This window comes from Melozone crissalis, unplaced genomic scaffold (genome assembly GCF_028551555.1).
Source record: "Melozone crissalis strain CALT ecotype California unplaced genomic scaffold, PUWL_Pcris_2 ptg000013l_1, whole genome shotgun sequence".
Lineage (NCBI taxonomy): Eukaryota > Metazoa > Chordata > Aves > Passeriformes > Passerellidae > Melozone > Melozone crissalis.
In genome coordinates, this window is record NW_026535791.1 from 15,295,863 (window position 1) to 15,312,020 (window position 16,158).

Here is a 16,158-nt window from a genome sequence, read left to right on the forward strand (position 1 = left end):
TAAAACATCTGTGTTAAGTCATCAGGAACCTACACATAAATCCAGCTTTAGAAAATGAAGCAAACTGATCATACTTTTGAAAATGAGCGTGAAGTAACTTTCCTATTAGTCATCCATATTTTGCATATGTACATTCCCGTAAAATAAATGGGCTCAAATACAATGAAAGAATATAAAGAGATAATTTCAATGAGAAAAGCATTTTCAGATTATTGCTAGTTGCCTAAAACTCAGCAGGTGAAAGTTACAATAGTAAAAGCTTTATAATGAAAAACCTGAAAGCATCTCTCTGGCAAATGGATCAGAAAAATAGGATGCCAAGAGCACCATAATACAATTAATCTTCACTCTTGAAAATGCTTCTATTGTGTGGGATAAATCAGATAAACAAACCTTAGATCCATCCATTTGAAGTTTTTCATTCACAAGGTCTTACATTCACAGGTCTAATTTGTCTACATTGCCATTCCTATAATTTTAATGCCAGATAACTTTTCAAGTTTTCAACTGTTTATTTTTTAATACCAGTGCACTCTTAAATTTACATTAACAGTAAATATATTAGCGTATTTGAAAAGTAAATTTCTATATGAGTGTCCTTTAAAAGTAATTGCAATGTGATGTTTCTGACAAAACCAACGCTGGCTTCTTGCATAGAACAAAATAAGTTACCAAGTTCAGGCTTGATTTGAATGCAATGATGAAACCTGGTGTCTATAATTTCTAATGATAGACCAGTCATATTCACCAGCAGTGCAGCATATGGCACGTGTGTCCTTCTGCATCACTTGGTAGGTAGTAGAAGGAAAAGGATCTTGTAAGACCCTGGAAAAAAAAACTGAAAAGCAAAGGGTTTTTTTATGAATTTTTGCCCTGGTGCTAACTCTAACAGTGGCACTAGGTACTTGTGAGAGCTCTGGTTTTGGGCAGATGGTTGGGTGCCTCATTCCTTGCCTCATTCTTTTCATATGTGATGCACCACTGCAAAGTTTTACTGAGTTTTTTTAAACTGAGTTATCCCAGTACAAATAGAAAAGGCCAAGAAACCTCTCTGCATATAGAGAGTGTGTCACAAGGCCATTTAACTTAGTGCTAGGCACTTTTCTAAAACCAATTCTTAGGCTGTGAGGAGCCAGGACCATGTAAAATATGAGCTTTCTAGGAAGTAGTTAATTCACCAGCACAAGATAATTCATTTGAAGCAACAAAAGAATGATATTAATCAAGATTGCAAGCAATTTTCTAGTCAGAGTATTTTTAGAGGAATAGTCATCAGAGAGTCAGAAACAGTCACTGAAGAGGACAGACTGAGAGAAGAGCTATGTAAAACACACGATATTTTTTAAAGTTAGGACAGTTTTAAGTTACTTTCAAAGTTCAGACACTCACCAAATTGTCACACATCACATCACACAACACTGTGCAGCTGATGAAGGGGAAAAAGTTCCATTAAAGAAAGAATTAAAGACATCTGGCCTAAACCAAGCATTACTGGTTTTGGGAGATGCTGAATCCTTGCAGCCTGACAGAGGCAAGGTGGTCATAGCTCCATGGAATGAGCCTGCAGCTACACAGAGCACACATTCCTCACAGGCATGTGGAAGAACACACATCTACAACACATGCACCACATGGGTCCATCTATATACACGTGGCCAGCCCCACAGATCAGCACAAACTCAGCATCATAAACGTGAACAGCACTGAGGTACACAAACAGGTTAAGGTCCATTAGTGGGAAATACATCTGCAGGCTTACATATATACACAATGTGAATCCCTCCAGAAACTGGACTTTGACTCCCAGGCTGTCCCATAACTGGCTGCTCCATACACACACACACACACACACACATACACACACACACACACACACACACACACACACAGTAGTTGTTTAGCCATTCCCCAGACTCCATGGTGTCCCCAATTGGTGGCTTGGACAGCCAGGTCTCTCTAACTGCAGCACTCCAGGCTGCAGCGGCTCTCTGATTGCTGATCCCACTCCAGCTGCTCTGCTCAGATGCCCTCATGGGCCCCCATGCACACATAACAGAGTCCCTCACCCAGGAAAAGAGACATTATTTTGGTGGTTTTATACACTGATCAGGGCCTGACATGGCCAGACAAGTGTACTGACCAGCAACCTGGTTACATGCAACCACTCCCTTTTATCCCTTCCCAAACTGCCATGATCCCTTCTTTTCCTGCTACTTCTTCCCCTGCTGAGGACCTCAGCTAGATTTTGTACAACCCCATAATCCTCTGCTCCTACATCCCATAACAAGTCCCAAATTCCTGCAGGCCATGCTCCCTCAGTCTGTAGGATGTTTCAGAGAGGTGGACTGATGCCATCTTTGGCCCTTGGGGCTGATACTTTCCTGTGACAGCCCTGGGAGGAGCTGGGTCAGGAGACTCTGCTTTTTCTGATTAGGTTATCACATTTTCCCCATCTGTAATGGTGCTTCTATACTCCTTTGTGCTTGTGGAAACACTAGACTTGAATCACAAGTATCACAAGGATGGAGCAAGTGATTGTGGTTGGAAAATCCCTTCTGCAGGGGACAGAGGCACCCTCTGTTGATAAGGGTGCTGGACTGGGATGCTGCAGAGAAACTGCTGAGCCATTGGATTGCTGCCTTTCTGTTGCACATCCATGTGCCCTGCCACTGCAGCTGATCCTGCTCGGAGCAGAAGGCTGGACTAGAGATCTCCCAAGGTCATCTCCCTGATTTTGTGATGCTGTGATCATCTGAGCCACAATCACTGCCTGTGAGTGCACTCATATGTTGCCACATTTGCAAGGAAATTTAAGTTAAATTTAAATAAGCTCTTTCACTGTAGCTTAGTTCAACTTGGATTGAATAATTTTGAATTCACCATGGATAAGAACATAGACAAGGACAGTAGCCCATTCTCAACTGACAACCATGCTAAGCTGTCAGGAGTTGTCCTGTACCTCAACCTTGCATGTCCCCATAAATTTAAGATGCCTGACTTGATGTGCATTGAAAGTATTGCAAGGCTTCCATTCACTTGATTGGTTATTGAATTATGCTCCACTCAGGTTAAAACTGCAAGATTAAATTTTCAGATGTAGTTCTGAAGTACATTTAAAGAAAGACTAGCAAAGCAAACCCATCTATACCAGACTACAGGAGGTTCACAGATAAATGCAAATAAATTAAAAAAATACAATTCTTCATGCTGCAGACCAGTTTTTACCCAAGTTTGCAGTCAAACCTGACTGGTCCTCAATAAGTAGTTTGGGCAAACTCACCTGAAGTCCCAGCCCAGTTCTGTGTGCTCAGAGCAGGCACACATATATATGCCTTTCAATATCCTATAGGCTGTGGCTTTGGTATCTTGTGTGTGTGGCTCTTTCTTCTGCCAGGATTTTAAAATTACCTTTTATTTCCAAGCTTACAGCATCACTCTGGCCTGCTGTTAATAGCCTGCAAGATTTTTGCTTATGTTTCAGATATATAGTTTTTTTCCCCTCCTACTCATTTTCTCTCATAAGTCCCCTGGCTGATGAGAAAGTGTTGTGTATCCCTTACATCTAACAACATTCAGCAGTTGCTCTATTTTGCCTGCTGTGACAAATATCGAGTCTTTCCTTTTTCTGCCACTGTTTTAATGCCACAGACAATTGGCTTTGTACGTATAATAATAATACAAACCTTTCCAGAGGCTGGTAGGTTTATGGGATTTTTACTGGGCCTTTCAGAAGACACAATATTATTTTTAATCCCTTACCACACAATTCTTCAGAATTCTATAAACTACAACAAAGAAAATGAGGTCTTTGAACACAGTATGCAAGCAGTCATCATTCCCCCTAGATTCAAAGATAATTATCAAATACTTGGATTACCCAGAGAGTGGAGGGAATATTTCATCTCTTTGAATGTCTTTGCATCCTGGGCACATGTCAGGTATCTTCAGTGTCACGTTCATTAAATCCTATACTCTGCCTTTCAAAGCAGAGTGCTGGACAACAGATGGTATAGAACTGCACTCTGGCCAGAGGGGTTTCCAGGTGGGGCAGCTACTGTGCAAGCCCTGCTCAACTCTTGCTCAGTGGTTATGGAGAATATCAATTCTTCAGTCCCCCCATTTTTAGGGAGGCTGGATAGAATGTATTTTCAGGCAAGAACAAATATTTTATATTGTCTGCCTTTTTTGCACTAGTTTAAGACTGACCTGAAGAGGATTAATGCTATCTAGATTGAGAACTTTTTATTTAATATCTTACTTTTCCGTAGGGGAAAAAAGACACCAATAAAGGAGAGAAAGACCCAAGTCATCCAGCCTAAATATCTGGAGTTTTCTGATCTGCTAGAGCCCTGGAGTGCAGAGCTAGCCTTTTTTTCTTATAGGATCTCTGACTATCTTGTGTGGAATTTTACCACCTCTCTTCTACTCTTCAGAAGCTCTGTGTCTTTCACTGGCAAGTGCACTTCTCTTAAGAGTCACTCTCTCATTTGCTGTGTGTCCAGTGTTAGACACAGCTTCTCTCTGGACAGTGAGACCAAGCAACTTTTGGAGCAATATATTTACCCGTGCCTCTTCCAAAAGAAGCCAAGATACTTGAGTGAATGATGAACAGTATCTTGGCTTCTCTCCCACCTTACAGCTAGGCAGTGCAAAATTGCCATGTATGACTCTCCATAACTATCAGCTCTGTGTCAGTGGTGGTGTCAGAGATCTGCTTGTGGAAATTAATAGTCCATGGGATAAAATTGTCATTTCATCCAGCAAGTTCTCCTGAAGGTTTTCCAGAAAGACTTGATGTCTGTTTCTCCCTCCCTGGTTCAAATGCAGGGAGCCCTGAATTAAAATGTTGGTCCCAAGAGATATTCTACAGAACCATAGGGATTTCAATCCCATGAGGCAAATTCATGTCTTTTCATCATCTGCTGATGGATTAAAGTGTCATTTGCAAGAAAAAGCTCCAAGCTGGCAATGGTGAGGACATCACACAGAGTGGTTGCATTCATACTGAGCAGCTCTGGAGCTGTCGTCATCAAATTGGTCCCCTTTGTTTTCCAATGCCTGACACAATTTGTGAATAATAAATAGGACCAGGTCCCTAATGATCTCCAGGTGTGATTTAACCTGGATTAAGCTTTTCACACACAGTGTTTAGTTCTTGCAAGGTCATTTCATTTCTAATAAGTACCAGTTTGCACATGCTCAGCTGTGTTCTTGTCCTTTAATGCCGTAACTGACAGATGGTAGCAAAATATTCCTTTTGTAATGAAACCTGCTGAAGGAGACTGCTTAGGGCCTCAGAAAATATAATTTGCCAAATAAAGAATGGTCTCCAGGAAAGAAAGGAAATACTGTAATGCAGTATATATTAAATCATTTTCCTCAGGCATCTGGTGATCAGTCGTTTTTTCTCACATCAGAGAGGTGACCTGACTGGTTTTTTCCAATTATTTATTGCCTCATTCACCTCTGTACTTTTAAAAGTCTTGTTTCTGTGGGTTGACATAAGTAGTGCCTCTAAAAATGTGTAAATTAACTGCATGAAGATTTATTGTAAAGGTTTCATAGGTACCAGATTTGTATCTGCAGTATGCTGTCAGATTCTTAAGGTTTTCACTTATGCTATAATTAACCCAGTTTCTGGGTGAATTTCACACCCATTTTTTAGACCCAGTTATGCCATTTCTCTTAAACCACTATTAAATCCTAGCAGCATTGCTACTGAATTCTGATTTACTTTATGTGGCTATGCACACCCTGTATTTTCTCATGGCCTGTGCAAACTTCTTTTGGCAGCTGAATACATCAGAGTGATCTAATTTATTATCTTCTGTGAGGCAGGTAGCATTGAATGGCAGAACCTCTCATTTTAAAGCCTCCAAGAGCCTGCAACTTTCTTCTAAAGCCAGTGGTTTGCTGGGTATCTATCTTTGCCACTCATTTCTTCAGGCTTCCCCATAAAAAAATTTTTACTCTTTTATCCTCTGTTCCAGCATACAGCTAAGGAAGACTTGATGTGACTTCCTTTAGCATCCATTTACACTGTCCTATAAATCATACAAAACATTCTGCACAGGCTCAAATCTAGGCATTAAATGAGAATCCATCTGTTCCTTGCTCCCAATGGGATTATAGTTTCTTTCTCTGCATCACTGCTTGACAAAACTTCTAATCCCACCTGAAACTGCGGGTGTGCTGTGTTTGGGGCCTGTTATATCAAATACACATCTCTCTGCTCCCACCTTTCCCCCTCAGGATTTGCTATTTTTAGACTGCTTTTCCATCTCTGATGAAGTCAAGTTGCATCTTAAGCTATATAAGCTCTGGTGGTATCTGCTGCTCTGCTTTTCTGCTGCAGTATCACAAAATCTGTCATCCAGCTCTGTTCTGATCTGTAACCCTCTTGTCATTACTGCCCTCTTGGAGAAAGTCGTGTAAACACCGTTTGTTTCAGTTTCTTCTTTCACTGCTTTTGGATGTCATGGCCAGCAGGAGATCAGAATTTGCATTAGCCTTTGGCTCTGTCAGGAGTGGAATCAACAGTGCTGGACAATTTAAAGCATGCTGCTGCTGCTACAGTGTGCCTTGTGCATTACAACACTACAGGAGTGTTAATGCCAAGGTGATGGAGCTGCCAGAGCACCCAGGAGCACCCTTGTTTTCAGAGGGGATCACTGCCAACTCTTGAACTGCAGACTCACAAAACTAAAATTACACAACTGAAAAGTTATTTGATCTCTACTAACTAAAAAGCCAGCAAAGGTTGACATGTGCACAACTCCCCATAGACCTGAGGCCAGGAGAAACACCTCAGCTGCCCATTACAACTGTGACAAAGCCCAGATCACCGAATGGACATCACGCCTCCTTTGGTGCAGGCCAGGTGTCACTTGTGTGCACGCAGAGTTCCTTGGCTGACACATGGCAGCTTGTTCTTCTTTGTGACACGAAGGAGCACTGGTAGCCACGATGCATGTGAGCCACGAGGCAGCTGCCCCTTGGAGTAGGCCTGTGAAGAGCACAGACTACGTCACTGAGCACAGACTACAACATTTTGGCTCATGCTGTTTGTAGTTTCTTTTTCTTTTTCAATTAAAAATGGGGAAGTGTGTGACTCTTTTTACCAATCTCACAGACTGTGAAGCCTTTAGTCATCCATGAAGAGGCACATTTGATATACTTTGGAGTTTATGCCTTTTTTTAGCATGGATTATTTACACCTTCAGAAATGCCTTCAAGCAATCCAATCCCAGTGTCCCTCTTCTATTGCCAAAAATCCTTGCCAAAAGTTTTGGAGCAAGGCATCACATTAAGGGTATGTCCTAAATGAGCCACATCATTATACCAAATAGTACATATTTCCTTGCCTTTAAGGCTGCCCAGTCCCACACAACCTTCAGCAACTTACCTTGACTCCCTCAAATAGAACAAGAGCACCATTCCTTCACAGTCCCACCTCACAGCACCGTGTCTCCAGCACCATGCTCTCTGCCTCCAAGGTTTTGCATGGACCTGCTGAGCATTCCCCAGAGCAGATGCAGCAGGGTGAGTCACGGCCTCACCGAGGAACGAGTCATTGCACATTGGCTGCTCCATGGAAACAGCCCATGGATATGCTTGAATATCATGCAATACACTCTGAGGTCACTTGCATGCCTTGGAAATAATTTATTTCCTTCATCTGTGCCCAGTCACAAGAGTGCCTGGCTACTTCTGATGGAGCATCTGCTATGTGATCTCTCAGATAAAATTTGGGTGGTTCAGGACACCCGATTCCAGAAAAAAAGAGCTCCAAGTGGGAGCCTTGACTTGTTTGCCCTTCAGGTTGGTGCTCTTTCAGTCCTTAAAATAAGATGGCTTTATGCAAATCACCTGTTAGGAACGGTCTTCCTGAAATGGGGGTGCTGACCCCCAAAACATACCTGAGAGTTGTTTGGGATGGGCCAATGCCATGACAGATGCCAGGCACTGGTTGAAGAGTGTAACAGGGCAGAGGGTTGTGCTCTAGTAGCTAGAAATGTTGTTAGTGACTGCTGAATTTACTCTTATGGCTGTAGCTGAATGTCTCCATCCATGTTCCCTGGAGGCGATCTTGGTTTACAGATTTAATAGCTACAAAATGTGAATTTTCTGACCATTCCCACACTTTATGGCACAATCTCTCCAGCTGTTATAATAAAGAAGCACTAGCAACAAAGTTATTACTTACTCCTCAAGCAAAATTTCTCTTCTTGGCAGCACTTGGCATAAAGGTAGTTCAAAATGTGTCTTAATAATCTGCAAACAAATCAATTATTTATAATTGTCTTGTCTTTAGATGTGAATTAAAGTAATGATTTTTTTATATAGTTAAAATGTATATAGTTAAAATGAAGCAGACAAGTTTAATTGAGATAAATGAAATCTACATGACCACCTATTTGTTTTTTAAACTTTATAGGAAATCAATGTATTGACAGTAGCATTGGTCAACCAGGACAGAGAAAAAAACTCAGAGAAACGAAGCCCAGGTCTAAAATCAGAGAAAGAGGCACTATTAATAGGTAAGATAACCTCAAAGAAGATTTCTGAGAACAAAATGCCCTCTAACAGGTTTCTGTTTTGCCTATATGTTTACACACATCTTTGTGCTAAGTAAAAAAGAAAAAATAATAGAATTTTTTTTTATCTGGGTTCAAAATGGCTTTTAGTAAGAAAAAAATCCTAAAATGCAACTGAACTTTGCCATTCTGAAAATTTCTGCAGTTTAATGAAAGGATTTCAGGTATGAAGAAAATTGCAGAATCTAAAGTCATCATATATTCATGCTGCATTTAGACTTGCAGCATAAATGTATGATGACTTTATTTACATCAAGATTTAGCAGGCCAGAGTTGTATAGCTTGTTATGTGTTTATTAGAAATGGTGGTGAAGGAGAAGGGGATGGAAATAATATTAGTAAACTACCAAGCAAAAAATGTATCTACTACATGTATTAAGCAAGCCAGATTTATGCCTTTGACATTAGGTGAGGGAATTAGCAATATGAATATTTATAAAGAATACCACAAGGACTGTCATACCCTTTACCTAGAATAAAATTTTTAAAATAAACTCTTAAATAGTGCCTAAAGCTTATAGGCAGTGGGCCAGCTAACTGGCATTTAGCCACACAGAACTGGCTGTACCCATGCCAGCCTTGGAGGGAACATGCCCCCTGTTTAGACCCACACATATTTTGCATTTGGTTTCAGTGGAGTAGGTTTTCAGGTAGTATGAAGGCCCACAGCTCCAAAGCATACCCTTTGGCATGGCAACAGAAATGTTGAGCTGAAAGAACAGGTTCAATTTCTTTGGTTTAGTCTTTTCACAAATCAGTGGTATCCTGATAAATGGTAGTTCCAAGACTGCCTTAGTTTGTTTAAATGCAACTCGTTTTCATCACCTAGGCACCAGGAAGATTGCTGGCCTATTGCTGAGGCACAGATTCAGCAGCTCACAAGTTCAATTCAGACCAAAGAGGTCATTTAAAAGTGAAGAATGTATCTAAACATTTAAAGTGCTTAGTACACAAACTCCCTGTGATTATTCAGATGCAAACAGTGAACTATACAGAAATGTATGACTTGATTGAATTCTGCTTTTTATAATTAAATCCAGAAGTTTTAATTGCAGGGGCAGTACTTGATCTTCTTGAAGTTCAGTCTGTGAGAAAGATTGCAAGAATGGGATTAAAAGAATGGAATAACAAACTTTTTTTCTAGGTCACTCAATATCTGACTGTAACGAATGGTGGCAGTGTCCCAAAGTGGGTCCTAAACATCTGCTGTTCAGTGGCACACTCAGATAAACAGAATAACCTCAGTTAAGATATTACTGGTCATAATATCCCACAACTGACTCACTGTTACAGTCCAAAGATTAAAGATTCCTCAAGATGGATTTCATGTTATCTCTTTCTCTGAGGCATGATCAGATATGGCAAGGGAATAATGGGCCTTGCCTCCATCCACTCACTAAGTTTTTCTGTATTTTAAAAAAATGCAGTGTTGTCTTCGAGGAAAAGAGCATAAAAGAAAAAAAATTGTCATGGAACTCCAGTCAATAATTACAAAATATTGACAAATTACTTACTATTTACATTATATGAAAGAACTGGCTTTGAATGTCCTGAATTCAAAAGCCTCAAGAACCACATAACAGATGCAATGACACTGGTAAAATGTGATTTGAGTACAAATTGGATTTCCAGTCATCTCACCCAAGTGTGATGGTCTTGACTTCTGCTTCTAGAGCTCTTGTGTGGTTACCTGTAGTCACCCACAGCACAAAGAAGGTCACTGCTGCTAGGACTTGCCATAGTAAAAAATTTATTATATGCCACTTCAAATGCAGGACCAGAAGTTTGTAAATGCTGTTTGAAAATTGGAGGAGGAAAAAAGGTGTGCTTTGCAAAGCCAGTCTAAAATGCGTTAAATATTGCTTATCAGTTTCAACCACGGCCGGTACTTAGGGAAAAACTAAATCCAAGATTATCCAAATTCATTCAGCATCAAGAAAGCAGTATGGCTTGTAGTACACAAGATACAGTGACCCATTTTTGTCATTTGTAAGCATTTTTAATCCTGGTGTTTGTGATTTAAGTATAAGAAACTTCCCCTAGGGTGGTTCAGCTAAGAAGCCCATCCAAAGAGGGTTGAAAATATTTGTTCTGATTCTTACAGTTCAGCTCTCCCCAAACAGCCAGTAACACACATGCCATTTTGTATTTTCACTGTTTGCTTAGAAGAAGAGAAATTGCTTAGAAGAAGAGAAATTGGGTAGTGCTTTTAATAGCAATACTGATGCCCCAAATCTTGTTTTCTCTGGTCATCATTATTAATACTGTCACTTGATTTTCACTGCAAAAAAAGACCTCTAGACTTAGATCCTGACTCCTTCTAAGCCATTTTTAATTCCCATACCTTTTATGATCATCCTGAAACAACAATGAAGATAGACAGAACATGCTCTCTCTTAAGAAAAAGTAAATAAGCAAATGTGTCATAAAGCATTTGTGTTTTCTTCAGCAGCATTTAGGGGTAATACGGATTAAGTACTTTTCATAACCAGCATCTGCATAATTACTAGAAAAATTTGAGGGAGTGAGGGTTCTGACACAATTGTATGAAACGTTTTCACAACAGAGAATCCAGTGAAGGGTAAAAAACCAATAATTTTACCATTACGATATCCACAATTTTATATTGGTAAATCAAGCATAAAATTAGTAGTTGAAATGCTCCCGGCAAGGCTTTGTTTAGAAATTCCTTTATTCATCAGTATATTATCTTGGTCACTTACTTGCTAACTGCTGTCATTCCTGAAGATGAGCTATTGTATTTAGCACATTACTATGACTGTATTAAAAATTTGCTGTTTTGTTATGTTTATTGGGTTGTGCAAGGAAAATAAGAGTCATAATTCATGCTGAAAACCTCAGAACAGACTCTTCAGAATTATTTTGCCTATTTTGATGATACAGTGTCTGAAGTAATTTTAACACTTTGTGTCTGTTTGTTTTTAATACAGGTATCATATCCACATTTCTTCACGTCCACCCTTTTGGAGCCAATATAGAGTATCTTTGGTCTTATATGCAGCAGTTGGACTCTAGGGTAAAAAAAAATTAATCAAAATCTATTTTCTCTTTAGAAATATTGTATTATTCTTTACTGCAGGTTAAACTCTTCATGCATTTCCATTAGAAAGATAATGGGATATGGGGCTTGGGGGTTTGCAGTCTTTATTCATTTGCAAATTACAGTGCACATGCTTGTGTTGAGGTCTTTGCCTCAAACTGCTTAGCTATCCTTTGTGGCACTGAAGAGCAGAGCTCTAAATGGCAAAGACTAGCAGCTGATTTTATGGCACATGATTCTGAAATATAGCTGGGGAGAAAAAAAGCAGAAGAAGAGGCAGGCATGGCCATGGCCATCAAACTGTGCAGTTTTTGGAGATGGCCCTTTGTTCTTTGAAAAGCTGTAAGTTGCATGTCACACTGAACCTTTATGATCACAGGAGTGGACCATGTTTCATGTCTTTTGTCTCCATGTGGGAGCAGACACAACCACATAAAGGAATTGGGTGCACTAATTTCAGTGAAGCTGTGGCCAAGACAAAAGCGAGGCCAACACAAAACAGTGTGCAAAGTGTTTAATGCATCAGTTCACATACAGTCAATAAATACCTGTAGGATAAGATTCTTTACTTACTTTTTAATATCTGCTGTAGAATGAGATTAAGTCAAGCCCCCAAATAGGCCTATTTCTCTGCGCTGAATATTAAGCAAGTCAGAAGGTGAGAAGCTCAAGTGTGAAATGATGAGGTGAATGGTACTCCAAGTGCTAAGCAGCAGCTTAGCAGATGCAGGGGTCACTCTGTGGCAGCCATAGCTCTGTCCCATGTCTGGCAATACTTGGGTGATGGTGCTTTCCCAGATCTTGCAACACATCTCCTTTGATCCTGGTAATGTTTTGTTCCTGAGCAGTGTCCTCAACCCATAGCTAAGATAGCTTCTCACTGCTTTGGTGAGCTGCTTCGTGCTTCTGGATGATCCTGGATCCCTCCTCTGTTTCTATGAAAAAGTGTAGAGCTAAAATCAGAGGAGATCCTGAACTAGAAGCACACTGGAATTACAACAGGCTGCATTGATGAGTGAGGAAGGATGATGAATTTGGTAGGCACTGCCTTCAGGCCATGGCAACTCAGGTTTGCTAGTGCTTTACAGCCCACTGCCACCCGCAATGAAAAGGGAGTAGGGGATGGGGATGGGAGAAATAGGTGAGAAACTGGTGAATTTCAAATTTTTTTCATAATATCTGGTTTTATCAAGACCTGATGAATCCAGAGCTTCACACCTCCACCCATTCTTCTGCTTCTCTGTGCCCCTGCCACATTCACTTTGCTTAGTCTTGTCCTGCATCACCCAGTCTGTCCAATCTCCTCAGTTATCTTTCAAGTCCCTCCTTAACACAGCATTTGTCAAAGTTTCAACTGCTTTTTTCCCTGGATGACCTCTGCAGCTCTGTATCTCTTGAGTGATGACACCAGTCATTCCAAAATACGGACTCTCTGGGCTCCAGCCCTGCTGCTCATTGCTTCTCCCTAGTGAGCTCTCCAGCATTCTCACCCTGCACTGCTGTGGTCCCTTCTTGTGCCTGGCTGTGGGCTCTGCCCTTGAGTTTTTGCTCACGTGAGTAACACGTGGGCTCCTGTGAGGCTGCCAGGATCAAGCTCTTGACTTGCAAACAGAGCCCTCAAGGAAGGAGCATTGTCTGCCATCTCTGCAGCTACCTCTGGACCCACCTACTGCATAATAAACACGAGCTGCAAAATTTGACCTCGTTGGTTTATTTTGGAAGCAACTGCTTGTAGAAACAAATTACTTTTTAATAGCGCGATCCAGAGATGCAGTCTCAGAGATGAATTTCAATTACTTTCCATGGTTAGCCTGTCATTCCTCGCCTGAACAGGAATGATAAGGTCAGCATACCCGTGTGGGCTGAGGGCTCAGTATACATTGCACAAAAGTAACCAGTCACCCACTACTGCCATGTGAGTACTTAAAAGATGGGTTGGATCGCGCTGAGGCTTTAGACTGCCTCCAGCACTGAGTTTTGGTGCCACCTTTAAAAAATAATTTAATCTTTTTGCTGCACTAACCTCTACAGAAAAATAAGAGGCAATAGATATTTTCTTACCCCCCATGGGTGCAGTGAAGTATAAATAGCACATTTTATGTTTATATACTGTTTCAAAAAGGAAAGGTTTCTCCAGGGAAGGTTTCTACTACTATGAATAAGCAGAAATATCATTATTTCCTGATAAACCTTTCAAACCATGGAGATACCTGTGGATGACAGGCAGCACCCATAGATTTCTTTGCTGTTCCTTTCATGACCACCACTTTAGAAGCAGTAGGATAAAATGGCTCATATTCTATGACTGTTCATTTCTTGACTTCCCTACTGATTATACCAGAAAGGTTGCCTTTGTGAAAGTGTTTTCTGTAATGAGAGCATCTTGCCTATTAGGAAGGTGAGCAGTCATTAAGGTTTCAAAATGATAAAAACATCCTGAGCAATGCAGAACTGGGAGCTTTACTGCTTAATTATCTGGGGCTGCTGAACTGGGTAAGACCAAGGGAAGGTGGCTCCATGGATAGTCAGCCTTCAGTAACAACAGGGAGCTGATCAAAATATTTTTGAAAGAGAAAAGCTGATGGAGCTGGGAAAAGCATTCAAAACCACATAGGCTGAGAAGAAGAATAAGGTCCCATCTGCTTCCTCGTCCTCACAAGAGCACCTATGACTGTAGTTTTTAGATGGACTTCATACCACACTGTGGCCACAGCCCCAGCATGGCACTTGCCATTGCTTTACAGGGGGATGCTTTACAGGCATCTACAAGAGCAAAATCATTCCTTCAAGGAATCTGCACTTTCTTTGGAGTCTGGAAAGCCATATCAGGCTAAGGTTGAAAAAATGGTTGGCTGTTTTCATATGGCCTGGATTTGTCTCCCCCCACACCCCTATTACATCTGTTCTCAGTGTTTCCTCGTTACAAGCTACAGGACAGCTTTCTCACTTCAATTTTACCTTTGTTTCTTTGTCAGATCTCTGCAAATGAGATAGAAATGCTTTTGATGAGACTGCCACGCATGTTTAAACAAGAATTCACTGGTGTAGGAGCAACACTGGAAAAGAGGTGGAAGTTTTGTGCCTTTGAAGGAATTAAAACTGTCTGACTGTGACTAGTAATGAAGCTATGCAGAAGAAGAATTCCTAGAGCATGGCAGGGTTATAAAGTATTAAAGTAAGAAATTTGGGTTTGGGCACATAGTAGTATGTTTTCAAAGTTATCCAAGCCTAATTTTAGTTACATTTGTGACGTTCTCTTGTGAGTGGAAATGTAGTTGTGCACCAGTTCCTAAAATAAAATAAAATTTCAAAAAAAGTTTCAAAATGTGACAGATTGTTTCCTATGAAAACTGAAGAAAGATACCACAGTCATAATGATTTCAAAATACTACATGTCCTACATCTAAGAAAAGCTCATTGAGCAAACAGTTAAGGAGAAAGATTGCCCGGTTATGGTCGCTAAGCTACAGCGATCTATATGTGATATGTAATAGAACTCATTAAGTTTTGTTATAGAAAGTTCTTTCTGTTTAGTAAGAGAATTGAGTAATTTTACAGTGAGGAAAAGCATACCAAAAGAAAACTTGAAGATGTGTCTGAGGTTATTGTATTTTGTAAATTAAGTTATATGCTGTACCAGGGATTTTTGCCTTATTGAAAGAGGCCTGAAAATGTGATTGGAGTCCTCAAGAATGCTTTATCAAGAATATTATTTTTCTAATGTAACTATTCTCCATTACAAGTTCTTTTAACATGGATTGCATATCAATTTTCATAAACATGTAAATAAGGAAGAAACCAGTGTTACTGTATTGTATTTGGTATGTAACATTCAGGTTTATGCATCAAAATAAATATTCAGTTGCATTACTGTTACAAATTTTATAGCAGATATATTAATTTTTATCAATAAATATGACTTCTACCATATTGTTTGCATAAGTATTTCTTCTGACGTTATTGAATTTTAATTGATCCAGCAAGAGATTCCTGGAACATCTTTCCCCTACATGAACTATTAATTGCAGATGACTTTGTTAATTGAGTTATAAATCAAAAAAGAGCTTGCAATATTAGCTAAGATTAAAATATTGGTAGAAGAAGTAGCAGCATGGGCCTTTGATTTTATTTTTCAGCAAGCAGATGGGTGAAAAATGAACACATTCAAATTTCCTCTTTTCATTGTTGTGTTGGGTAAGAGCTGCTGTGGGTAAGAAACAGCAGCTCCCTCTTGGGCACACCGCTGTGCAGGCAGAGGAGCCAGACACGAGAGAGCTGGTCCTGTGAGTGGGGCACCAACAGTGGGAAAAAGAGAAAACTGAAACAGATGCAGGGAGTCTCCAGATACATGTCAGAGTGAGGTTTCACTCAGGTCCTTCAATAAACAGCAATTAGTGTCAAATACATTTAGTAGTGAAGGAACTCTCCAACATGGCTTTTGGTGATTGGTACTTTAGATCTATTTCTCTTCTGGCATCTACCTGGAATATAGAAATATTA

General features: G+C 40.2%; 1 protein-coding gene across 8 annotated transcripts in view; it reads left to right on the top strand.

Annotated features, from left to right (window-relative positions):
* ENOX1 (ecto-NOX disulfide-thiol exchanger 1) overlaps window positions 1–15,586 on the top strand; it is a 356,774-nt gene extending 341,188 nt beyond the window's left edge. For all 8 annotated transcript variants that reach the window (XM_054271527.1, XM_054271533.1, XM_054271532.1 and 5 more), the window contains 3 exons: window positions 8,438–8,540; window positions 11,549–11,634; window positions 14,634–15,586. In XM_054271527.1, the coding sequence (XP_054127502.1) occupies window positions 8,438–8,540; window positions 11,549–11,634; window positions 14,634–14,765 (321 nt within the window). In that variant the 3' untranslated portion in view covers window positions 14,766–15,586. The remainder of the gene's footprint in view (window positions 1–8,437; window positions 8,541–11,548; window positions 11,635–14,633) is intronic.
* The last annotated feature ends 572 nt before the right edge of the window (window positions 15,587–16,158 follow it).